This window comes from Rhineura floridana, chromosome 11, assembly GCF_030035675.1.
Source record: "Rhineura floridana isolate rRhiFlo1 chromosome 11, rRhiFlo1.hap2, whole genome shotgun sequence".
Classification (NCBI taxonomy): domain Eukaryota; kingdom Metazoa; phylum Chordata; class Lepidosauria; order Squamata; family Rhineuridae; genus Rhineura; species Rhineura floridana.
Genome location: NC_084490.1, coordinates 19,772,315 through 19,798,553, shown reverse-complemented (window position 1 = coordinate 19,798,553; position 26,239 = coordinate 19,772,315). Strand labels below are relative to the sequence as shown.

The 26,239-nt window shown below is 44.5% G+C and overlaps 2 protein-coding genes across 8 annotated transcripts in view; one reads left to right on the top strand and one right to left on the bottom strand.

Annotated features, from left to right (window-relative positions):
* TSEN34 (tRNA splicing endonuclease subunit 34) overlaps positions 1-8,394 on the bottom strand; it is an 11,548-nt gene extending 3,154 nt beyond the window's left edge. The window contains exons 1-3 of one of the 3 annotated variants that reach the window (XM_061588099.1): positions 8,297-8,394; positions 6,178-6,450; positions 5,275-5,443 (exon numbers count right to left, since the gene is read on the bottom strand). In XM_061588099.1, coding sequence (XP_061444083.1) covers positions 5,275-5,443; positions 6,178-6,426 — 418 coding nt within the window. In that variant the 5' untranslated portion in view covers positions 6,427-6,450; positions 8,297-8,394. Of the gene's footprint in view, positions 1-5,274; positions 5,444-6,177; positions 6,451-8,123; positions 8,223-8,248 lie in introns of those variants that run through there. The other 2 variants (XM_061588098.1, XM_061588097.1) reach the window with 2 other exon arrangements.
* Positions 7,478-26,239, top strand: MBOAT7 (membrane bound O-acyltransferase domain containing 7). 5 transcript variants are annotated; one of them, XM_061588092.1, is made up of 8 exons: positions 7,478-7,580; positions 15,622-15,702; positions 17,467-17,596; positions 18,284-18,410; positions 18,508-18,664; positions 19,455-19,815; positions 23,359-23,544; positions 24,678-26,239. In XM_061588092.1, the coding sequence occupies exons 2-8, from the start codon at positions 15,627-15,629 to the stop codon at positions 25,057-25,059; spliced, it is 1,419 nt and encodes a 472-aa protein (XP_061444076.1). In that variant the 5' UTR covers positions 7,478-7,580; positions 15,622-15,626; the 3' UTR covers positions 25,060-26,239. The 5 variants fall into 5 exon arrangements, with proteins under 5 accessions (XP_061444076.1, XP_061444078.1, XP_061444075.1 ...); XM_061588094.1 differs by lacking the exon at positions 7,478-7,580 and adding an exon at positions 8,418-8,579; XM_061588091.1 differs by lacking the exon at positions 7,478-7,580 and adding an exon at positions 8,419-8,775.

Genomic DNA, 26,239 nt, shown 5'->3' with positions numbered 1-26,239 from the left:
CACCATGCTGGCTGATGCTGACGGGGTTTGGAGTCCAACAATATCTAGAAGGATAAAGGTTCCTCGCCACTGCTTATAAGCCACTGTTCTTTAATCTTGGGCCCCCAGATAATGTTAGACTACAACTCCCATCATCCACAGACAGCATGGCCAAGGATGATAGCTGTAGTCCATCAACAACTGGGGACCCAAGGTAAGAACATTGCAATAAGCCATTTTGTCTTCAAAGACAAGCAGGCTATTAAGTGGTTTAAATAAACTAACATTTCCATAGCCAGTGCTGAAGACTGGGGTGTCGCTCAACATTCAGACAATCTTTCCTACCCTTCTCTGGCATGACATCAGTGCAACATGGAGATATTATGGTCCCTCTGTGGAGAAGCATGGTCAGCAGCCTACACCAGAAGCTGCCTTACGCTGAGTCAGACCATTGGTCCATCTAGCTCAGTATTGTCTACACTGATCGGCAGCAGCTCTCCAGGGTTTCAGGCAGGAGTCTCTTCCAGTTCTGTATGGAGTTGCTGGGGACTGGACCTGAGACCTCTGGCATGCAAAGCAGATGCTCTGTCACTGAGCTACGACCCTCTTCCTCTCCTGCCCTTATGTGTTTAAAATATTTGCATTCTTTCTTTCAGTGCTCAATATCGTTCACAGAAAAACCAACCATAATTACATATACAACAGTTCAGGGGGCATAACGTGCATGTATGTGTGATGCCAAATAAAACAATGGATTTAAGGGAAAGGGCAAACACAGGTGAAATTTATTACTTTACCCAAAATTCACTCAGGAAAAGACACAAACACATCCATAGAAAGCTTTAAAAACCTCTCCACCCCCCCCCAGGCATACAGTTGAGCCAGGGGTCCTGTACTTTCCACTTGAGGATTTCTGAGCATACACAGAGTGATTCTTCCCTCCGCAACACCCACTCATAGGCTGATGATAAGAATAAGGCTTCCACAGCTAAGCCTGAGCTACATACACTATAAATAAAACACCTCCAGCATCACCAATCATGCTGCCTGACAAGATCAGCCACACAAGACCTTCTCTCGGTCCCACCAGCTAAACTAGCTAGGCTGGTGTGGACCAGAGAGAGGGCATTTTCGATCGTGGCTCCCACCCTCTGGAATTCCCTCCCGTTTGATCTTCGCCATGCTCCCTCCCTGACTATTTTCCACCGGACTTTGAAGACCTGGTTGTTCAGGCAGGCCTATAGGACTTCTGGGGTGGGTTAGTCTTTTAATTGTTGTTATTAACTGGTGTTTATATTAAGTATTAACTATGGTCCTTTTTGGTTTTTATATTGTATTTTACCTATTGTGTACGTCGCCTAGAGTGGCCGTTTGTTCGGCCAGATAGGCGACTCAAAAATAAAATTTTATTATTATTATTATAACACTGCCCATGAAGCTCTGCTTCCATAAGTACTGAAAGCCATTTAATAGTCATGAACTCAAAGAAAAGAAGTGGACAAAACCAGGAAGTAGGATGATTTCTGGATCATCATCCAGCCGGCTGGGACAACACTTGGAGGGCCACAGGTTCCCTGCCTCAGCTGTTGTGGGTTCTTTGTGTATTGTTAGCACTGAATATTTAATCAGACCAAAGCTTCATATAACCCACACTTCTGGTTCTACCAGTGACCAGACAGATCTGTCTGGGAAGCCCATAAGCAAGGTAGGAAAGTCAACTGCCCTGTTTGTCCCACAGCATCTGTTATTCTAAAGTATACTGCCCCTATCTATGGAAGTTCCATTTAGCCATCATGGATAATAGTTACTTACAGACCTATCCTGTATTAATTTTACTCATCCATTTCAAAAGCCTAGAAGTGGCTAGAGTGTTGGATTACGACCTGGGAGACCAGGGTTCGAATCCCCACACAGCCATGAAGCTCACTGGGTGACCTTGGGCCAGTGACTGCCTCTCAGCCTCAGAAGAAGGCAACGGTAAACCACCTCTGAATACCGCTTACCATGAAAACCCTGTTCATAGGGTTGCCATAAGTCGGAATCGACTTGAAGGCAGTCCAAGCTAATGGCTGCCGTCACATGTTGTGGCAATGAGTTCCATAATGCAGCATTATGTGTTGTGCGAAGAAGTACTTTCTTTCATCTGTATGGTATCTGCAGCTGTTGTATTTCTGTGGATGATTCTGAGTTCTAGTTTCTTCCTCTCTTGTAACACATTTCTCTCTGTCAGGAACCTGTTGCCTTCCATGTGCTGTTGAACTACAACTTCCATCAGCTCAGCCAGGACTGCCCAGAGTCAGGGATGATGGGAGTAGAGTCCAGCAACATCTGGAGGACCACAGATTCCCCATCTCATGTTTATAACATTCACAGTTCAGCCTACAGTGCTAAAGTTTAAGAGCTACTTAAAACCCAAACACCTCAAGGGCATGATATGGATGCAGAAATGTTTATAGTATCTTAATCTTAAGACTCTGATTATCCTGACTTCCGGGAAGGGTGACTTCGCTTGTGCCTGCTTTTGAGATGGGCTCCCGCCTCAGAAGAAGCTTATTCAGATATAAATCAGTCAGAACATTTTTTTTTTGACTGATGAAATTTCTCCCGGGCAGGGAGAAACGTAGAGATCAACCTCAAAAGCCTGTTTTTGTTGGGAGGACTGGATTTCATTAATTTATGAGAAAAGGTCCAGCCAGCAATGCCGGACGGACTTCCGAACAAGCTCTATCTGATTAATGCGATACGTTTATCTTTTCTTCAAAGAGAAAATGGACTAACAGGCAAGCACCCTTCTTTCTATTATTTTTTTTACTTGGTTTAAATTGTTGCAGCAAAAAGAGATTTGTCAAATGAATCAGCTTTAAAGAACTTCTGGGTGAGCTATAACTCTTCTCTGTTATTCACGAAATTAACAGCTTATCTCTGTTTCTATTGCAAAAAGCTGTCCTGGAAGTGCATTCTAAAGATATAAACAGAAGAGGGATTTCTATTCCGAGGAACATTATATTGTCTGGGACTATTCACTTTTTGGTCTATTTTATTTTGACGAATCTGCTTCTTCACAACGCCACTAACTGTTTTGATGCTGGGAACTAAATTTGTTTTGTATTTTTGAACATAGAGAGATAAGGCAGGCTGCTCTGTTTATACTGTGATGTCATCAAGCCTGGAATATTAACCCAATTGTTGCTGAAATAAGAAGTGGTTCTTCTTTATTTTTGTTTTGTTTTGCTTTCGTGGTTTTAAAAATGGCAATCAAGAAAGTGGCTGAGAATCTGGAAGTAATTATGTTTCAGAAAATAATGGATGAGATTGAGATAACGAAACAAACCCTGCGACAGGGCAGTAAGGAGCTGAAAATTGAACTGAGCAAAATGACGCAGGAGCTTAAAGAAATAGGGGATCCTGTGAGAGAGGAGAATGAGATCAGAGATGAGAAAAGAAAAAATAAAGGGAAGATACAAGCCCTGGAGATTGGAACAAATGTGGAATTGGAAAAAGATCTGGAGTTTATGGATATTAGAAATAAAATCTACTGTTTGGAATTTAACTTTATCTCTGAAGAAATTAATGAAGATATTAGAGATAAAGTTATCAATGGCTTGGATAATCTTCTGGACTGGAATGATGTGATGGAGCTTGATATAGAGAAAATCTATGGAATTAACTGCAGCCATGTGACAATGGAAAAACTCTCAAGAGATGAGCCAGTGCATTCTGTAAAAAAGAAGAACAGAGATATGACTTTACAACAATATTTCAGCAACTTATTTAGAATGGATGGCAAGAAAATATTTGGGATAGAGGAAATTCCCATCAGACTCTTATTATATGACTATGGCTATGACAGCAAGATTATTATGGAATACTGATAATGGAAGATTGGACACTGAAATTACTGGACTTAACAGGACTATTGAAGATGGAAGATGGAATTAATATGGATAATGGAATAATGGCTATTGAAATTATTGGACCTAACAGATTTTGATGAGATGGATTAATCGATATGTTTATTTGGACTATGGTTATGACAATAAGATTATTATTGTTATTAACGAGATGGATTAATCGACATGTTTATTTGGAGAAAAATTGATAGATATATTTCTTAAACAATTGAAACCTCTCTTTGACTTTTTGTGGAAAGAATAAAGTAATGTTTATGAGATTTGATGATTAATTAAGATAACTACTGGAGGAAAGTGATTTTATAATATAATTTAAAAGACAGGGTTGTTATATATTGTAGACCTATAACTGATTTGATCTGTGACATATGGGAAGTCAACATTTTATTTTTTTGTTTAATCATTTTTGTTTTGTTTTGTTTTTTGTCTTTGAATGTTTTATGATTTTGTTTTGTATGTTTTATGAAAATTTGAATAAAAATTATTGTAAAAAAAAAAAAAAGACTCTGATTATCCTACACTTCCCAAAGCATTGAGTTCTTGCCACTGATGGACACACAATACAAGACTGCCCAAAACAGTCTGGATATTCATTTGAACGCAAGAACATAAAAATCACACTGCTGAATCACACCAAAGACCCAACTAGCCCAGCATCCTGTTTTTTCATGGTGGCCAACCAGATGCCTCTGGGAAGCCCACAAGCAGGACACCCTCCCACTTGTTATCCTCAGCAACTTGTATTCAGAAGCATTCTGTAGTTCAAAGGGGGAGGAGCTATAGCTCAGAGGTAGAACATCTGCTTTGCATGCAGAAAGTTCCAGGTTCAATCCCCAAAATCTACAGGTAGGGGCAGGGAATGTCTCATCTGAAGCCCAGAAGAACTGCTTCCTGTCACGGTCAACAATGCTGAGCTAAATGGACCAATGGTCTGACTTAGGCCACATCCATACAATACTTTTATCCCACTTTAAACCATCATGGCTTCTCGCAAATAATTCTGGGAAGCATAGTTTGTGAAAGGTGCTGACAATTGTTAAGAGCCCCTATTTCCCTACAATTTCCAGAATGGTTTAATAGTCAGTCCCTCTTCCCAGAGATCTCTGGGAATTGTAGCTCTGTGAAGGAAATGGGGTCTCTTAACAACTCTCAGCACCCTTCATAGACTACACTTCCCAGGATTCTTTCGGGGGAAACTATGACTATGTAAAGCAGAATAATAGTGGAATAAATGTTGGGCGTGAATGTGGTCTTAGTACAAAGGCAGCTTCCTATGTTTCTCACTATGATCCATATGAAGGAGTATTTCCTTTTGTCTGTCCTTAGTCTGCCAACATTCAGCCAGAAATTAAATAATTGCCACACAGCAAATGATGACACTCACCTCCCTCTTCCTCTTTCTGCTGCTGTTTCTTTGCCCGGCCCTGGGCTATACGCTCTGCAAGACTGCCCAGCACAGTTTTCCTCTGTTCAGCAGTAAGCTGAACCTGTTCCTGATAGTTCTCCTCTAGCCCTTTTTGGTAGGCAGTCATCTCCTCTAGGGCTGAGGGATCCTGCAGACACAGAGAAGCAAGTTCAGCACGCCCATTCTCTATACAACAATGTCCCTATATCCCTGCCCCAGAATACTTAGATTTAGAGTTCATACTAGGCCTGGTCTATACATGCCGCAAAGTGAGGTGGTACAGACTTGAGATTATAATATGGATGGTATTACTTCAGGTGAGAGAATCACATCTTTGAATACAACCTTACTTAGGAAAACTCCTTGCAAGCTAAACAAAACCCCAGGAATCCTGTCAGAGATCTCTCACTATCATCACCTGGAACTGAGATTATTGGGGTTCCTTAGAAGGAATCATTGTTAAACCGGTATATTTAGTGTAAAAAAAAAAAATCAAAGCTGGATCACATGTTGCAGGTTGAAGTCACATGATCAGCAACTTGCCTGCTGATCTACACTATGGGTTGCCAATGTGGTGCCCATGGGCACACATCTCCACAGAGGCCTTCCCTAGTGCTCACTGGGTCCCCTCCCCACAAACGTTAGGTTAGAAAGAAATATTTTGTTGTAGCCAATATACATTGTAATGTGTGCTTGGTTATGGTGTATGAAATCCACAACAGTTCTACCAGTTTGTAAATGTGCCCATGGGTTCAAAAAGGCTGTTGACCCCTGATCTACACTATAAAACCTGTAGCTATTAAGGACACATCCTCCACCTTTGCCCCAACTTATGGGTCTTTTCTTCTCTGAAGAAATGGCAAAGATTGCTTAAGCCATCACCTGGCTTGGATCATCTCCGAGGGGTTGGGATGCTGGATTTTTAAACAAGATTGCCAACCCCTTTTCCACCAGCAGCCGGGCCTCTTCTGGAAGCAACTGCAAAGGAAGCCCCAGCCGCACATTCTGTCGTGGCTTCCGAGCCAATGCTCCAACCAGCTTGCCGACAATACGATACTCCTCTCGCATCTTCCGCACATCAGCATAATTCCACACAAAAGCCTTTCCCTCCAAGATGTGGATTCGGATCATGCCTAGTCCTATATTGGTGCTTCCCTGAGAAGACAGAAAAGGAACAAACACAAAAACACTATATTCACCTGCCTTTGGAAAAAAATACAGTAGGGCCCCGCTTTTCGGCGGCCCACTTTTTGACGTTCTGCTAATATGGCGGCTTTCAATTAGAGTAAGGCCCCCTTCATATGGCACTTGTTCCACTTTTATGGCGTTTTTTGGGCATCGGGCACCATTTTATTGACAGAGTTCTGCTTTTGGGGTTTTTTTTGCTTTTTGGTAGGGGTCTTGAACGTAACCCGCCATATGAGTGGGGCCCTACTGTAATAGGGGGCAGGGGGATAAGTCTACTCTTTGTAGGGTTGCCAGGTTCATTGCCTGAGACTGATCCTGTATCTTTAGGAGAAGAGAAAGTCAGCCAAGTGCAGGTGTTCTTGCAACGCTATAATAGGAAAAACCACAAGGTGAAATTCTCCTTTCCCCCTGCACAACTTTTAAAGATACAGAAGACCTCTTGGTTGCCAGGCCCAGTCTCCAAGAGGTGTTCTGTATCTTTAAAAGTTGTGCAGGGGGAAGGGAGAATTCCACCTTGTGGGTTTTTTTGCATTACAGTGTTGAAAGAACACCTGCACTTGGCTGACTTTCTCTTCTCCTAAAGATACAGGATCAGTCTCAGGCCATGAACCTGGCAACCCTAACTCTTTGTACAGGTTTCCCAGCAGCCTCAAGGGTGAAGGCAATTGGCTGTATGAGGTGCCCATAATAGGCAGTCAGATATACCTGATGTGGTGGAGACAGGTTACTTCACAGATCCCTTTAAGGGTTTTTAACTGGTGAATTACTTTTACTCTGCTCTCTTTGTAATTTATGTAAATAGTTTTTTTTTTAAATAATCTGCTGTCACTGCTTTAAACCAAAGCAACACAATCTTCCTGGGCCTTCCTGTCCAGTCTCCACAGTGATGCACTAGCCAATCTCCTCTCTCTCTGAACAGAATTCCTGCAGCAGCAGCAACAATGTAATTGGATGAAAGCATCCTGAAAGCACTCAGGGGCACCCATTAGAGCAAAGTCAAGGGAAACATTTGAACTGCCTGCAGTGGATTGGTTTGTGGGCATCTGTCCAGAAAGAACTACTTTATGCAAATTGCAGCAAATAACTGTCCTGATTAGGTAGGCATTTCTACTCTCAAGGAAAATGCTATTTGAAGGATTGGTGGGTCTTGCTTCTATGATAAATTGCTTGGGAAAATGTAGTTTTTCTTTCTCTCTCTTTGGAAAATGGGTTTAAGGTGGAAAGAGAAACAGCTGTTGATGGTAGGTCACTTGCTCCATTTACTAGTATGGGTCAGCTACCCTGGAACACAGTAACATGTAATGATGTGGGGGTTCTCCAACCCGTCTTAGAATTTGCCAATTCCAGTGCACTCAAACCTTGGAGTAAATCAAGCCCCACAGGGAGATTTGCTTCCAAGTAAACATGAGTATTGCACCATAAATCTGCAACCACAGACACACATGCGCACACACACTCTTGGCAGTAAATTTCAAAATCCTTAGCCGCGCAATATCGTTATCAGAATCAATCAACCAAAATTGGCCCTACTTCTGATTAAACCACCTGAAGATCAGGCTGCTAATAAACCCCAGAACAATGTAATACACCCCTCCCGACAGAACTATTTCGTTTTCTGAAGCATTCCCCAAAAGTCTTACCCCATCCCTACTGTAACACATCAACTCCCGTGGCTCCCTTTCCCAGAACCCAGGAGTCCTGGTTCCTCCACTCCCAGCACCCCCACCCCTCCCTGTTGTTTTAACCCACTACGCGGGTGTCACACCGGATCTCCTTCTGCTTTAAGCCCCGAGACTCCCCTTGCGTGCCATACCAGGAGTCAGTTTTTCTTAGCCCCCGCCCCTTGCTCTAAATGAGCCTCCAATCATTCTTTTGCTGCAGCCTGAGCTCCTGGAGTGATGGTTGCATTAGCCAATAAATAGTCCAAGAAGGAGCCAATGGCTTGGTGTGGGAGACAAAGGAGGAGTGAGGCCGAAGGAGAAGGGAGGGGGGAACAAACCATACACACAAGGCGGCCCCCACCCCGCACACAACCCATAGTTCATTCTGCAAAGAAGAGGAAACGGTGCAAGAGAGACAGGAAGCACGCACCTAAGGTTGAGAAATTGTTTGCAAGGCTGCTAGAGAGTAGGGATGGATCTGTCCATCTCAGAAATGGATTTTGCAAGGAGCTGAGCTCCTTGCATGCACTGGGAGACTGCCCCGCTGTCCTTCCTTCTCTTCCTCCTCATTCAGTTTCCCGCTCGATTCTCCCTTTGGGCAACTGGATGTGGTGAAAGGCCCTCCTGAGTGGTGAGTGCTTAGCTGGTAGTTGATTTGGGAAGCGGAGCGGGTGATGTTGGGAACCCGGGCGCCTGGGTCCCGTGGGAAAAGGTAAAAGGAATGCAGTGGTTTACAAGCAAGGGGCCTAAGGCTAGGAGCCAGGACTCTTGGGCTCCAATAATCAGTGTCAAACGGGGGCGGGTGCAGGATTTTTTTTGTGCTGAGGCGTAAAATCTAGGTGAGGCGGGGAACGCCAGAGTTATCCGGGAGTCTTGAGAAGATCAGTGGTTGCCAGCAAGTCTGGGTTCCCTGAGATCAGGTATATAATGTAGTCTCTAGACTAGGTCGTACATCTGGGGTGTGCAGTGCTAATCACTCTGAAGGCTGCTTTTTAATACATATTTTTACCGGCTCAAAATGGCTGTGTTGAGCATTTTTCTTACAATTTAAACTTGGGGTGTGTGTGTGCAGCACCTACCTGAAGATTGGCACTGCTAATTCTTTTTCCCTTCTAGCCCCCCCCCAGTAATTTTTTTATATTCTTTCTTTCATCATCAACTGAAAAATTCCGTAGGAAATCTTGCCCTAGTATGGAGAACTCTTATTTCATTTCAGGGAGTGGGGGAAGTCCCGAAAGTTAACAAGAAAAGTAGGTGGGTTTTGCTCCTACACAAGCAAATTATTAGCACTACCCATAATCCCAAATTTGCTTGGGCAATTCATTATATTATTATTACTGCTGTTTACTAGGGAAATGCATTCTGCATGAACTCAGAGGCTCTAAATTCTGGGCTGGAGATTCTTTTTGTTCTACAGGAATTCCACTGGAGCCTTTTCTATCTCCTAAATCCAGTTCCTCTAAGCCAGGCTTCATCACTTCAGTGCCATCCAGATATTTGGACTATACTGTAACTCTTATCCCTATCATGATTGTGCTGGCTGGGGCTGATGGGAGTTGTAGTCCAAAACAACTAGAGGCCGCAAAGTTTGACTAGTGTAGTATACCTTCTCAGTTGAATGGGGTATGGGCAAGGAAGAATTTGGCAGAGGTTAAAGTAGTATTGTCATCACGTTTTCTAGAAAGGCTCCTGAGCTTTTAATTATAGCTGTATACAAGGCAGAAATTAAGCAGGCACTTTGAGAGTTGGTGGTTCTTTTTGCAAGGGCAAAGCAGCTCAAGTTGTGCTGCTGTCACAAGCCATTGCTAAGAAATGAAAAGTACTTTCCCTTTCCTTCCTCTGCTATACATTGGGATCGACAGAGATCTGCAAACTTCCTTGAGGCATTTTGCTAGTGGGAAAATCACATAATTATAGAATCGGTGGGGGTCAAGTAGTCCAACTCATTGCTCACTCAGTTCAGGAGACAGCTACAGCATCCCTGTCAAATGGCCGTCTAGACTCTGCTTCAATACTTCTGGCGAAGGAGAATCCACTACTACCCACGGCATCCTGCTCCACTGTCAAAACCACTCGTGCTGTTAGGAAATTCCTCCTGTTTTGCCTAAATCTGCTCCTTGCCGTTTCCATCCACATTGGTTCTAGTCCTGCCCTGTGGAGCAGCGGGAGACAAGCAAGCTCTGTCTTCTTCCTTGACAGCTCTTCAGGTGGTTGAAGACTGCTTTCATGTCTGCCCTCCATCTTCTCTTCTGCAGGCGAAACATATTCAGCTCTGTTAGTCATCTTATTAAACATACTTTTAGCTCTGCTCCAAATTCCTTGAATGTTTCACCTAAAGAGCATCTTCTAATTTCATTTCAGATTTTGCTTCAGGCAAGTTTCTTTGGCAACTCTAACTTGTTACTCTTTTAAACTCATTCTCTGTCAACCTTTTTTTCTCTTCCCTGTGCTCCATATATCGTGTACTTTCTTTGTACTGTCACATAGTCTCGTTGAGCACATTGCTTTCTCACCAGTCACAAAGGAGAAAAAGAGGTCTGTTCTCCCATCTTGGGGCTCATCTGCAATACACATTTAAAGCGCCATGATCCTTCTTTAAACAGTCATTGCTTTCCCCAGAGAATCCTGGGAACTATAATTTGTTAAGAGTGCTGAGGGTCTATGACAGAGCTACAGTTCCCAGAGTGGCAAATTCAGAAGCGCAGGATTCCTTCATGACAGTCACACCATGCCCCCTCATAGCCACCCCTCTCCACAGCCATGCCCACCTGTCCACTTTTCATAGCTTCCCTTGCTCTCCATCTGAGTCCACATTCCACTATAACAGACATCCCTAGGAGCCAATCAGCTTGGGAGGCTGTGTAAGCTACTGAAAAGAGCCTTCTCAGTGGCTGACTCACCTCCTTTCACTCTGATTGGCTGTACATGACACAAAAAGAAAAGGCTCTTCTCAGTAACTGCTGTGCTTTCCCTTTCATGCCGGTTGTCTTGGACATAGGGATCTGGTTGCAACTCTGCTCCCAAAAAAGTAAAAGGTCTATGGCCCTCTGTGATCCAGGCAGCTACACCCTGTTAACAATCTATCCCTCTTCCCAGGGAACTCTGGAAATTGTAGCTCTATAGGGGGGAATAGGGGTTTTTCTAACAACTTGCAGCACTCTCAGCCAACTACAGTTCTCAGCAGTAGAGGCTGATCCATTAGGGCAAGTGGGACACTGCCCCACCAAGGTCAGTCTGTCCACAGCCAGCCCCCACCTGCCAGTCTTCTGCCCGGCCTCCCTACCTTCTTACTTTATGGCCTAGGAGGTGGCACTGCTGCCATCTTTCTTCCGCTCCTTAATCTCAGTCTTGCCCTTTGTAGAATTAGTAGGAAGGAGGATTGGGGCAAAGCCAGAATTAGTCACTCTGCCTGTCACTGGCTCTGCCTACTGTTGGGCACCCTGACTTCTGCCCCACCAGTTCCAACGGGCACCGGGCACCAATGGTTCTCAGGATTCTTTGGAGGAAGCCATGACTGTTTAAAATGGTATGATACCGCTTTAAAGCTATAGTGTAGATGGGGCCTCAGTTTTCCCACCCTCAAGTGTGCAGCTCCATTTCTCAGGTACCTCCTCTTTTTTGTCTCTCTGTTGCATAAACTTCTGTCTACATACCACCATCCATTCCTCCTTCCTTCCAGGTCTTTGCACTTCATCTCCCAGCTACCTCTCCTTTCCTCACCTACCAGGTCTTTCTGCATCCCCTATTTCCTCTCCTCCTCGACACCCACTTTAGTTTATATTTTTGCTGTTTTTCTGTATACCACCCTTATCTCTGTTACTCCTTGCTGAGTGCAACAACACACATGGCTTTCACTCTCCCAGCAGTTCATGCCAGCGAAGGAGCCTTTGATAGAGGTGGGCTGTGAAAGTGGCACTGACGCCAGCGTGCACCTGTGAATCCAGCAAGGGGAAGAGCCGCATAGACATAGCGATGCCAGCATTCTCTCATCCCAACTTGTGAGGGGCTTGGATAGCCCTTAGGTGCTCCCCCCCCACCGCCCAAAGATTTGGGAAAGGATTGCAAACAATGAGTAGTTTGAATTCCCCCAAGATGGCAGATGGGGAGGGATGGCTTGCAACAGTCCTGCAAGGCCTTGCATTGTGCAGGCCTGTTGTAGACTCTAGTCTAGTGAATTGCTGGAGAGGTTGAGACCCCCAGGCTTGTTTTTGATCAGGGCTGCAATCTAGTTTGAGGAGGAGGGTGGGACAGAGGGTATTGTGGATTTTTCTTTGCAAGGGGAGTGCGCTGTAATAGGGAGAAACAATACAGGGTGGAGTATGTGTGTGCGTGTGTGTGTGTGTTGGACTCCTTAGAGGTACTTGCTTTTAATCTGGGTGAAGGATTTCTACTTAAATATGGAAAGCTTGGAATTGGGGAGTGTTGCAAGGGATTAGAGAGACGAGGACATCAGCACAGAGCAACTGGGCGAAAGTGGTGGGAGGGGTGGAGTAGCTTGTGCAAGAGTGTGGGAAGCTGTTCTGGGTGTGATCAGCTTCATTCGTCCCCAGTGGGAAAAGGAGGAGAGGGGAGTTAAATCGCGACCTGCCTGTGCAGACAAGGCACAGAATTCAGAGTGGAGATGAGAGAGAGCCTGTACTTTTCAGAGTTGCACAGAAAGAATTTTTCCCAATTGTGATGTCTTCCTGCTTTATTCTGCACAAAGGTGCAGTAGCTGACAAATTAATTGTTGTTGTTGGTGGGGATGCTATATTTTATATGGCGTTCTGTCCTCCCTCCTCACTTAGCTGCTCTGCCCTCTTTCTTAGAAAAAGACAAGGAGTCCTGGCTTGTACCCTTTACCCCTTTTCTATCCCAACAGCCTTCTTTCAATAGCCTGGAGAATCTGCGGCGAGGGGATGTTTAAGATTAAGCAGATTTATGACCTCTTAATATACTCAGAATGGTGTATGGGTGGGATTCTTTGGGCAGGGATTCCAGAACCAAAATAGAGTGGCCAACATTTTAATATACACCCCTGGTGCTCCTCTGTGCCTTTAGTACTGGGGTGGGGAATCCATGGCCCTCCAGATGTTCCTGGACTATTAACTCCCCAAATGCCTGACCATTGGCCACGCCACTGTAGTCCAACAACATCTGGAGGGTCACAGGTTCCCCATCGCCACTCTAACAGCCTCCTAACAGGCAGAACTTTAACAGATGATGCCTTTCTTGGGACAGACAAGGTGTCACCCACTATATTTCTGCTGGTTGGGCAGCTGTTAAAGCAAGGGTGGCTCACTTGTGGCCCTTTAGATGTTGCTGGACAGCAACTCCTACCATTCCTGGCTATTGCTCATGCTGGCTGGGGCTGATGAGTGTTGGAGTCCAGCATCCGGAGGACCACAAGTTATCTACCACTGTGTTAAAGGCACAGCAATGCTATTTGGGGGCAGGGAGGGGGGATTGGTGACTCTAGTTTGACTCTTTCATGGTTAAATCAAAGAGTGTTACTCTCTGGACATAGCTCAGGATTTCAGCCCCAGCACCAGCACTCTAGAATGGTCCCTCCTACTCTTTTTTCTTTTGAAAATCAAAGTGTCTTGGCTCCCATCCTCTCCGTGTGTGCCTTTTCCATCTAATGCACATAAGCCCTCCCCAGGCTCATTTGGGAGGAAGGGCAAGATACGCATTTAAGAATAAAATAAATAAATACACAAGAGCCCTGCTGGATCATCTAGTCCAGCATCTGGTCCATCTGGTCCAGCATCTTGTTCTCCCAGTGGCCAGATAGATGCTTCTAGGAAGCCCTTGATTGAGGCATGAGAGTAATAGCCCTGGCTCACACCAGAAACAGCATTCAGTGGCACACTGCCACTGTTTGATTTAGACACCATAATTGTTCCCTCTCTTTCCAGTGTTCAGAGGCGAGTGCCATTGTTTATGCAGCCAAAACAGCACAGCCTGTGCACAAGAAGACAGGCTCAGGGAAACTGCAATACAGGGCGTGGGGGGGGAGGGACAGACCTGTGGCCCTCCAGGTATTGTTGGACTCCCGTCAGCCCCTGCCAGCCTAGCTAATGATTAGGAATGGTGAGTTTTACTAAGCGACATCTGAAGGGCTACAGGTTCCCCATACCTGCCTTAAGGCTTGCAGGAATATGGAAAAGACCTTCATATGAAAAGATCCCATGAGAGGGAGAACTCCAGAAACAGTCCAGTGAGAAGTGAACATACTCAGTTGCTACAGAATGCTGGCTGACTTTACAGTTGCAAGGGGGGTTGGGGATCAGAAGCCTGGATGGGAGTGGAGTATCCTGAAAGATGGCCTGGCTGGCTGGAGTAGTGCCATCACCCCTGACCATTGGCTAAAATGGCTGGGGACAATGGGAGTTGGAGTCCAACCACATCTGGGGACCCAAGATTGAAGTGCTACAGCTAGAGCGGAACGGGTTCAGAGGAGGGCAACAAAGATGATCAGGGGACTGGAAACCAAGCCCTATGAGGAGAGACTGAAAGAACTGGGCATGTTTCGCCTGGAGAAGACTGAGGGGAGATATGATAGCACTCTTCAAGTACATGAAAGGTTGTCTCACAGAGGAGGGCCGGGATCTCTTCTCGATCGTCCCAGAGTGCAGGACACGGAATAATGGGCTCAAGTTGCAGGAAGCCAGATTTCGACTGGACTTCAGGAAAAACTTCCTAACTGTTAGAGCCATACGACAATGGAACCAATTACCTAGGGAGGTAGTGGGCTCTCCGACACTGGAGGCATTCAAGAGGCAGCTGGACAGCCATCTGTCGGGAATGCTTTGATTTGGATTCCTGCATTGAGCAGGGCGTTGGACTTGATGGCCTCGTAGGCCCCTTCCAAGTCTACTGTTCTATGATTCTATGATCCTCACTGCAACATTTTGTTGCCAGTCCCACTTGTCATGACTAACAGCCAATGGCTCATAACACCTGTCCTCTCTGAATTTGCTTTGTCCCCTGAATTCTGTAAATTAATTATGCCTCTTATGTGAAGTCATTTCTTGTGTCTGTCCTGAATCTACTGCCCATCCATTTCACTGGGTCATACAAGCACATAGTAGCATTCTGGAAGATTATTACTTAACCCCAACATCCCTTAGCTTTTTCCCAAATTCCCACTCCTTTGACTATTGTATGATTCTATGGGTATGCTTTAACTTGGATTCCTGCATTGAGCAGGGGGTTAGACTCGATGGCCTTATTATAGGTCCCTTCCAACTCTACTTTTTTGTAATGCAGGAACCCAGATGTTCTGGCATCCTTGCTTTAATCTTTTGGATCATATTGATATGCAGCCTCAAACTGCTGGGTTACTTCTTTTGGAGATATCCCACACACATGCCCCCCTCCCCCATCAGCTTCTGGCCCCATTTTACAGCCTTTCCCCTGATATTTCCAGTATTTCCTGCTTTGATCTGTACAAATCATCCTGTGCAACTTGTTCTGACTCTGCATCTTTTGCCAGCCGCAATGTCACCCGATGAAGTCATCTACTTGGCAGTGCTTCTCGTTTCCATCCCCATTGGCTTCTTCTTCAAGAAAGGGGGTGAGTGCTAAATCTGGGTTGTCAAAGCAAGGTGGAGAATATGATGCCATGTTTGCAGAGGGGAAACTGTCATAGAGTTGGGTTTAAGCTGTCAAGTCTTCCCCTGTCGCCCATGGATACTTAAGCGCTGCCTTGAGAGGAAGTTTGATTTTTATATCTATCTATCTATCTATCATCTATCTATCTATCAATCCATCTATCATCTATCATCGAGAGAGAGAGAGAGAGAGAGAGAGAGAGAGAGAGAGAGAGAGATTTTGCATTTATATAGCTTGCCCATCTAAAGAGCCTTGAAAAAAAAGAAGTATTAAGTATAGAAATCTTGCTAAATAAAATGATGATTCTCTGGGTAGGTTTCAAACAAACAGGCAAAAACAATGCTAAAATTATAGAATATCATGATTGAAAATCAACAGCAAACAGTAAATGACAGCAAAGAATACCAGACAAAATAAACAGCCTATTTAAAACACAATGAACAAACCTGAGTGAATTATAAAGGTCTTCACCTAGTGCTGAAAAGAGCAGAGAGAAGATGCCAGGCATGCCTCTCTGGGGAATATATTCCATTGTCAGAGTGCCGTTACTGAAAAGGCCCTCTCCTTGGTAGCTACCTGCATCATTTCATTTTGCAGGGGCGCCCGGTGCTAGGTTTCTGAAGAAGATCTTATTGCTTGGGCAGGCACTTACGGGTGGGGGAGGAGGTCTATCAGGTAACATGGTCCAAAGCTGTTTAGATTAAAACCAGTACTTTAAATTGGGCCTGGCAATGGACTGGTAGCCAATGCAGTTGACAAAGCGCTGGCGTAGTATTATCAAAACAGATTCTCCCATCGCTGAGCTGTGGTGACAGGAGAATCTGCAGCATTGGTTGAATTTTGTGCATCTTTCAAAGATACAAGAGCCCTTAAAAGACTGCACTGGCTGCCAGTACATTTCCTGTCTGAATTTAATTCAGTTCAATATTTCAGTTATATATAAAGCCCTGAACAACTTGGAACTTCGGTAGTCAAAGGTGCGACGTTTCTTGTATAGTCCTGCCTGGGAGTTGAGATCTATGAAGGAGGCCCACCTTAAGTGTCCCACCACTGAGTGATAAGCACTATGTCGAGAAATAGGGACAAGCCTTTTCCGTGGTGGCACTCTGGCTTTGGAATTCCCTCCCCCTTGAGATTTGGTAGGTGTCTGCATTGATGTTATTTTGACACCAGCTTAAAACCTGGCTGTTTGCAAGCTGTTTGGGAACTGTGACTGGTTTTATGCTGACCTGGTTGTTTTATTGCTGGACTACGTATTCTGTTTATATTCATGTTGAATGTTATTTTTTGAAGTTTAGTGTTCTCTACCCTGAGATCTTTGGATTACGTGTGGGCTATAAACATTTTAAATAAATAATAACTGTGGAGGATTCCTTTTGGGGGGAAGGGGGATTGCAAAAAAACCCTCCAAGCAAGAAATGGGGACGCAAAGAAGCTGCTTTATAACAGGTGAGAATATTTCTCTGCTTAGCCTAATATTGTTCTACTCTAGTAAGGAGCAGCTCTTCAGGGTCTCGGGCAGAAGTCCTTCCACATCACCTGTTATCTGATGCTTTTAACTGGAGATGTTGGCAATTGACTGAATCCAGGACCCTCTGGATGTAAACATGTGCTTTGGCACTAGGTTCCTCTCTTCCTGCATTTTTCTTTGTGAACTGAAGTGCAATCCCTGTCTCCCAAACCCATTGTTGCTGATGGGGAAATTTGTTCATCTGCTTCCCTACAGAGCTGAGAGTCAAGCAATTTGGGGGGGCAGCTGCTGGACTTGTGCTTACACTGGCCACTTGCCACATCCACATCTTCCACTCGCTCATCACCATCCTGGGGACATGGCTTATTATCAACATCTCGCCAAGGTAAAGGAGAACATTGGAAGGCCAAGGCCTGGTCTAGTGGGCCAGAACAGGGAACGGGGGGGGGGGAGGAGAGTGGAGTTGAGGTTTGTCTGATGGGCTTGGGAAGTCTTGTAAGATGAATCAAGACACCTTGGCAGTCTGGAAGAGGAACATGGTCTAGTGGCCTACCGTTGGGTGTTATGGGTTGCTAAGGTTTAGCGAGCATACCTGGGGCATTTTGCTCAGATTTTGTAACTGTGAGGTTTAAAGAGCTGAAACAAGGAAGGGTTTAGAGCACAGATGAGGAACCGGTGGCCCTCCAGATATTGTTGGACTGCAGCTCCCATCATCCCTGACCATTGGCTGTGCTGGCTAGGGCTGGCTGGAGTTGCAATCCAATGGCATGTGGAGGGCCACAGCCCTATTCTTGGCGTAAAGGGGAAAAAAAACAGGAGGGCCTTTTGACACAGAGGCTTAGAGTCAGGACACGGGTCCCCTAAAAATGGGACAAAGGCCTACCAGATTAGAATATCCTAATCTATCCCACCCTGGGCTCCACTGGAGGAAGGTGTGGGATATAAATCTAATAAATAAACATTGGTCAGTGAGAACGGGACAGTTTGTGTGTGTGTGTAGGTGAGGGTTGGAAGTGAAAAATGACTACTTTGGAATAATTACAGCCTTTTATTGATTTTTTCCCCTCACCAGGGCTTCCCACTATCTGACACTTGGATGGACCTTTTCCTACCTGTTCTTTTTCCGCACAGTTACCTCCTTTGGCTTCCCAGAACCAACGCCTTTTACCAATGCCATCCAACTCTTACTCACTCTCAAGGTAGAGGGCATTATACTTTGGGCAGGGTTAAGGGGGGGTTTCCCTCGGAGGCTCATTTAATGAGCTTAATCATGATGCCTTAATCTGTGTCTCCCAGATGGTGAGCTTAGCCAATGAAGTAGAAGAACTAACTCAGGCGAAGAAGCAGGAAGTGACATCATTTGCCAAATCTCCTGTGATTGGTGTGATCCCTAAAATGCCTGGACTGGTGGAGATACTGTGCTACAGTTACTGCTATGTGGGGCTCATGACAGGTACCTGAGTTACCTAACAGAAAGCAGTGGTCAACAGGGTAGGGTGAAATATGTGTATAACACCAAATTCCCATAGTGCACCTTGCCTTTGACAGCCACATTGGCTGGGTTTGGTTTTTTTAAAACCATGATTGCCATAGCTTTGGTCACTCTCTAGTATCTGTATTCTCTGACCACAGACACATACATTGATGACAGGGGGCAGGGTGAGTTGGAGAGTTACCATTTTCTGTAGTTTCTTTTTGCAGGGGAAATGACCTAAGAGACAAGAACAGAAAGTAAAAAAACCCAGGCATATTTCACCTTTTCCCCTCTGTTCTTATTGCTATCTTTTTTGTCTTGGTTTTGTGGCGTGACTCTTGGTGTGTGTGTGTGTGTGTGTGTATCCATGCTTGCACAAACATGCTTCTCAGCCCTACTGCTTTTCAAAATATGTCATTTTCCCCATTCATCATTTCTGTGTGTCTTTGCAGTTCATATACGGTAACTTTGATTGCTTGTGAGAGGCACACAGTGTGTCTATATACTACTTCTGCAAGAGACATGAGGGCTAGAAACTTGGAATGAATGCAGAGATCTCATAGGTTTTCCTTATGTCGCCATATTCTGCAAGAAGACATAGGGTTAGGATACTGGGCACTTCAGACCCTTATCCTGTGCCCAAGCTACACATCCTCTTTAAGTTATTAAAAAGCATGGTTGCATAATAAGGTTTTTCTTGTCTTGATTCTTCTGAGAAACAATTCTATCTGTCTGTTGATTGATTGGAATCTTATTTTGTTGTATCTAGGCCCATTTTACCGCTACCGTACTTACCACGATTGGCTGAACCAGCCTGATTCCACAGTCATCCCTAGCTGGAAACCGCTGCTTTCCAGAATGAAAATGATCCCCATCTTTGGGGCCTTTTTTCTGGTGGTCTCTCACTTCTTCCCCCTCTATTACGCCCGAAATGATGACTTCTACGAGCGAGGACTTCTTTTCCGCCTCTTTTACATGATACCCATCTTCTTCGTCTTCCGCATGCGCTTCTATGTTGCCTGGCTATGTGCCGAATGCGCCTGCATCGCTGCTGCCTTTGGTGCTTATCCAACCACCGCCAAATCGCGATCGGGTGGTGGGCCCACTGTGGAATATGAGCCACTCAGCAGGTGAGTTGAGGAGATGTTCCATGTCTAGGATCAGGTTACATCTCCAATATGAGGTGGGCTAGATTTAGAGAAGCTTTATGGGAATGGAATATATAGAGACTTCCCGCTTTATGGAAGACAAGCCCTTGCTAGCTCAAAGGATGTGGGTAATGGAATACTACAAACCTGCAGGTATGACCCTGTCTATAAAATATCTTTTATATAAAATAAGCCAATAAAATATATGCATGTGCACATTTTATCTAACCTTGCTCATGTTCGGTTCTATAAATCCATATTGTAGAATTTTTAATTAGTTTGTAAGGTGGGAATGGTGAGGGAGGCAGAGCTATTTTCTTGTCATTAACCTCAAAATTTATTTATTTTTATTTATTTATTTATTTATTTATTTGCCAATTTATAACCCGCTTTCGTTCACTGAATTCAAAGCGGCGAACAACAATATAAATTCATACAATATAGATAAACTCATAAAATCAGGTAACAAATCCATTAAACAACAATTAAAAATTAATATTAAATAAAACAGTAACATTTACATATTAAAAGCTTGGTGAAATAAAAACGTTTTAACATGTCGACGAAAATCTAAAAGGGAATTAGAAAGCCGTATCTCAAGTGGAAGAGCATTCCACATGCTAGGGGCTACCACTGAAAAGGCTCTATTCCTAGTGCCTGATTGACAGATGGTAAAAGTTGAAGGAATAATCAAAGTACGTTCTGCAATGGACCTCAGTGGACGATGGGATGTGTGTTCACAAATGCGATTGGATAAGTAGAGTGGCGCCAAATTATGTAAAGCTTTAAAAGTTAGAACCAACAGCTTAAATTGGTTACGAAACATAATAGGAAGCCAGTGTAGATTATATAAGAGTGGTGTGCACTCGAGGGCCAGCTCCTGTTAGCATCCGTGCCGCTGCTCTTTGCACCAGCTTAAGCGGCCGGAGGATTTTGACAGGAAGACCGACATAAAGGGAATTACAATAATCCAATCGTGATGTTACAAGGGCCTGCATTACTTTCCGTAAATCGGATAATCCCAAGAAAGGACGAAGTTGGCTAACTAATTTTAGTTGTGCAAAAGCGCTCCGTGAGACTGCTGCGACCTGAGGTTCCAGGGTTAGGGCTGAGTCTAAAATAATGCCTAAGCTGCGGACTTGCGTCTTCAGGGGGAGTAAGATCCCATCTAACGAGGGGAGATTTTTATTTTCCTGAAGGGGGTCTCGTCCAATTAGAAGGACCTCTGTTTTATCTGGGTTAAGTTTTAATTTATTACTGTTCATCCAATTCTGCACTGCTGCTAAGCATTGGTTCAGAGGGTGAACAGCCCCTTTGGCATCTGGTGGAAATGAGCAGTAGAGTTGCGTATCATCTGCATATTGGTAATAGGAAATTCCAAATTTACGAATGATACGACCTAAAGGTTTTACATATATATTAAACAACATTGGGGAGAGAACAGAGCCCTGGGGAACACCATATCGCAATGGCCAGGGCTCTGAAAGAAAGTCCCCAAGGGCAACTCTTTGAAATCTACCTTCTAAAAAAGAGCAAAGCCATTGTATTACAGTGCCTCGTAGCCCCATCTCGAAAAGGCGATTCAAAAGGATATCATGGTCAATGGTATCAAATGCGGCCGACAAATCCAATAGGACTAGTAAGGTCACATTACCTTTATCTAATTCAAGCCGTAAATCATCGACTAACGCCACTAAGGCTGTTTCAGTCCCATGATTTGGTCTAAAGCCTGATTGAAAGGTGTCATAATGGTCATTGGTGTCTATGAAACTTTGTAGCTGTGCCGCCACCACTCGTTCGATGACTTTGCTTATAAATGGCAAATTAGATACAGGGCGGAAGCTATCACAAAGAGTGGCATTAAGGGACGTTTTTTTAAGTAAAGGTGTTATAATTGCTTGTTTTAGACATTCAGGTAAGTGGCCTTGTTGAAGTGATGAGTTGACTATCAGACATAGCCAATTTGCCAATTCAACTCTAGATGTTTTTATCAACCAGGATGGACATGGGTCAAATAAGCATGTCGTGGGATTCATTCCATTGAGGAAGTTAGGAATATCCTCTGGTTGGATCAGTTGAAAGGTTGTATATAGAGAAAGATAGGCCGTGTCAAACATGGGATCACTAGGGCCTGTTATTTTATTAGCATCCAATGAGAGACGGATCTGATTAACCTTGTTCTCAAAAAATGTGGCAAATTCTTGGCAGCGAGCCTGTGAGGGAGCTATACCAGAATCAGGTATAAATGGCTCGTCATGTTCTCCTTGACACATCTACTAATTTACTCCAGTGAATGCTACACCCCTTACAGGAGGCAAATTATGTTTTGAAAGTTGGGTAACACAGAGCTGGGAACCTTGACCCAGTCCACCACCTCTTTGGTGCATTTTATATGTCCTCTAAATTTGTGTGCCTGTCTTTCAAATTACGTGTCTCTCTCTTACAGTACTAAATACATGTTCAACTTGTAAGTTGAAGCGTTAAAACAGTGCTCTTCAACTTTGGGTCCTCAGATGCTGGACTACAACTCCCATAATCCCTTGACCAGAGGCTAAACTGGTTGGGAATGATGGGAGTTATTGTCCAAGAACATCTGGGGACCCAAGACTGAAGAACAGTGCGTGAAGAGGCTTGCCCAGACTTGGCTGCACATGGGACTTCAGAAAAACAAATCAAGCCAAAGGAAGGTACAGGACAAATCTGATCCATTGAAATGTATATTTAATTAAGTTTTTCCTCCAAGTTGCTCATGGATCTACAAGATTCTTTATTCAGACCTATTATGTGGGGTTTTTGTGTGTGAAGCCTGAGCTCACAGCAGTCCACAGTGCAACAAGATGTCTACTCTTATTAAAAAACCATCGTCCTATTTTATTAATATTGGAGGATGCTATAGGGAAGGCTGTGCTGTATGCCTTCACAGTTTTCATAGAATGTCAAGATTGCATCTGGTGTGACATTCTTTGCAGTTCTCAGTGGTAGGATAGTTTATGTCAAGGTTGGGGAACCTTTTTCAGCTTTCCCAGGGGCCACATCTTGGTGAGCAGGGCCAGACGCAAAAGTGGGTGGAACAATGAATGTAAATTCTTACCTTTGCATGTTAGGCTAGTTTCTGCACATTTTCACACACCCCTCTCTATCCGTATCCAAGGAAGCAAGAGGCATTATTGGAGTTCAAGGGCACATTCTAGGTAGGCAAAAATACACAAGGAGGGTGTGCAGGGCCAGCAGGGGGTGTGAAGGAGGAGAGAGTTTGACTTGGAGAGAGTCCTGAGGGCCAGATGTAACGAAATATTGTCTTCTTGGTACATACACCAGTAGTACCACACATAAGCCAATGAGCAGTTGATAAAATTGCTGTAGAGCTGTCCTACCCTCAGGAGACAGGGTGCCTTATTTTTGGCCTAGATGAAGCTTCCATGCAGTCTTTAAGGGCAGCCCTAATGTAGAGTCCATTATAACAACGAGCTCTTGAGGTTTCACATGCATTAAGGTGTTCTTAGTTTGATTTCACTTCTTTTAAAGCAAATCAGCTAAAGAGGAAGTACCCGGCATCACTTATGATTATGAGACAATCAAAAACATTGATCCACACGGCACTGACTTCTGTGTCAAGGTGAAGGACGGCATGCGCTATTGGAACATGAGTGTCCAGTGGTGGTTGGCACAGTACATTTACAAAAGTGCACCTTTCCGCTGCTATGTCTTGAGGTGAGCAAAGAGCCATGGTGTGGGGAGGAGGGAAGCCTGTTGGTGTGGCTTGGTGTGAAGCTGTACTGTGATGTTTGAGGATAAATTGGGTTGACCTGAGAGCAGATTGCAGAGAAGGTTCTTCTAGGCCCGGGAATCCAGTCAGGAGGATTCAGGGATAAGTGGCTGTTTGATTTGAAGGCCAATGGAGTAGAGTGACTTGGAGTAGAGTGATTTGGAGCAGCATGTACCTGCAGGTGAGAGTTATGTGGTGGAAGTAGCAGTGAGTAAAGACCTAAGTGCCGAGCCAAAAATAATTGCGAGTTTGGGTGGTACGGCAAACCATTCTAAGAGAGATGGGGAAAGAGATATAGTTGACAGGGAGGACTATGAAATAGTAGTGGTTGATGTCTCTCCTCACATACTCCAGTCATCATCTGGGCCCCTGCTGCAAATCCCTCAACCTCAGGAGGCAAGGCTGGTGTCAACTAGAGGTATGGCTTTTTTTCCATAGTGGTGCCTGCCCTACAAAATGCCTTACCAAATGAGGTCCATCAGGCCCCCTCACTATATTACTTCAGGCAGTAGGTGAAGACCTGGCTTTTAAAAAAGTTTATTTGTGTCATTTTTCTGGCTCAGTTCTATGTTCTCAAAGAGAAAAATGCATCATATACAGTTTTGGTTTTCTTGACAGAAGAGCTGTGAATAGCTGGTTGGCTATGGCCAAGAGAGAAGATGCAGGAAGGCAGTACGCTTCCAAATACCAGTTGCTAGAAACCGCAGGAAGGGAAGAGTGCTCTTGCACTCAAGTTCTGCTTGTGGGCACTTCCCATGGGCGTTTGGCTGACCCCTGTGAGAACAGGATGCTGGACTCAATGGGCCCCTGGCCTGATCCAGCAGACTCTTCTTTTAGATCTGCAGTTTGATTGGATAAGTTGAAGAAGCAACTGAGAAATCACAAAGTGCAAATGGGGGCTTGGGTTTGAGAGATACATTGAAGGATTCTGGGATTGACTAACCCTCACCATCACAGTGAAGGAGTCGGGATTAATAACTGGGAAAGTGTGAGCGAAATTTGTGAAGGATTCTGGGATATGTGATGGGTTGGCATGAGGGGAGGATTCTAGGACTGAGAAGGCTCTCTTTCTTCCCAGGAGTGCCTGGACGATGCTCATCTCTGCATACTGGCATGGGATTCACCCTGGCTACTACCTCAGCTTCCTTACCATCCCACTATGCCTGGCAGCTGAGGGGGCAATGGAGAGCGGCCTCTTGAAACACCTCTCCCCTGCTGGTCGTCTCTATGGCGATTGGGTGCAGTGGTTCCTGAAGATGAGGGCCTACGACTATATGTGCATGGGTTTTGTGCTACTCACCTTTGAGGACACCATCCGCTACTGGAGGTCCATCTATTACTGCATCCACTTGGGGGCACTGGCCTTCTTCTTGCTGGGGAAGGTATTAGGCCTCCGGAGGGAGCGGGCCTCCCAGAAGGACAAAGATGGAGCTGTGGAGAAACCGCAGCGGCAGGAGTGATGGGGCTGAGGTCAGCATAAGCCCATAGTGTGGGTGCTCCCAAATGCCCTGGAGGCTGAGGAAGCAGATGAGACTCAACACAAGACTTATTTTTTTATGTGTGTTTCATCGTTGAAACCATAATTGAGGATCCCAAAATAAGGAACCAGGAATTGTGCCTCCAAGACTCTGCTCTTCACCTACTTGTATACCTGAGAACTTAGGAACCTCCGGTGCCACCTCACTTGGCACCAGTATTTCCCCAGGGGGAAACTCCCAGAAATCTTAAGTTTGAACATTTTTGCTTATTAGATTTACCTATTACCTTTCATTCCTCGTCCAAGAAAGTTCAGGAGTCCTGGCTCCTAGCATCTCTCTGAAACTTAGTTTCTTTTTCTTTTCTTTTCTGAAATATCCAAAACGTTCCCATTTTACAGAAAGTCAAACTTGGAGCTTTGCAAGAATGAGCTGAGCTCCATCTCTTGCCTGATTCCCAGCAGTTCCTGGCTGTTCTTATAGGGATTATTGATTTTTATGCCACAGTTGTATCCTTGAAAGTGTGGGATGGCGGGCATTATGGATTTGCTTCTGGATGGTAGGTCAGCTGAGGAAACATAGCCAACCAGGTTAAGTCTGCTTGCAGATAGCTGTCTCTAGTGAGCTATGCAAAAACCTGTGAGGGTCTGGCCTAGCCCAGAATCGGTGACCTCCCCACTCCAAAATAGGGGTGAGATTCTTGGAGGTGAAAAGACACTTCTGGGTCTGGCATTCAGCACAGCAAGACTAGTTTTACTAATGTGGAGTGGAAGAGGCCACAAACTAGCAGTAAAATGAAATTTTGGCATAGCAAAACTGATCCACTTAAAATGTATCAGTGGTGAACTTCAGTTATAGGGAGCTTGTTCAAGTGCAGCAAATTCAATTTTGGGTTTTGGACCCCAGAATTTGTTTTAGGACACACAGACCCTGGTCTGAAGGCCCTGAAAAGTATGTGTATTTGCTTGGGAGCCCTGGAAGGTGGGTTTTACATTGCAGAATCCAAGGCTGATGGTTTCTGTGATTTTTACCTGCCTCAAGAATAATGTCGTTATGTTCTAAAGAAAATTAATGGTGAAACAGCTTGTCTGTAAACATAATTTGTGGCCCAGGCTGACACAGGTTTATTGGAAGCCCAACTGGAAAATAAAGGTTTTGTTAAGAA

What these genes read in the sequence shown, in the direction of transcription:
- MBOAT7 (XM_061588092.1), top strand. Translation starts at nt 15,627, where the DNA reads ATGTCACCCGATGAAGTCATCTACTTGGCAGTGCTTCTCGTTTCCATC. An exon ending in ATTATCAACATCTCGCCAAG is followed by an intron (nt 17,597 to 18,283) that starts GTAAAGGAGAAC and finishes TCCCCTCACCAG; the next exon opens with GGCTTCCCACTATCTGACAC. An exon ending in TTCCGCTGCTATGTCTTGAG is followed by an intron (nt 23,545 to 24,677) that starts GTGAGCAAAGAG and finishes CTTTCTTCCCAG; the next exon opens with GAGTGCCTGGACGATGCTCA.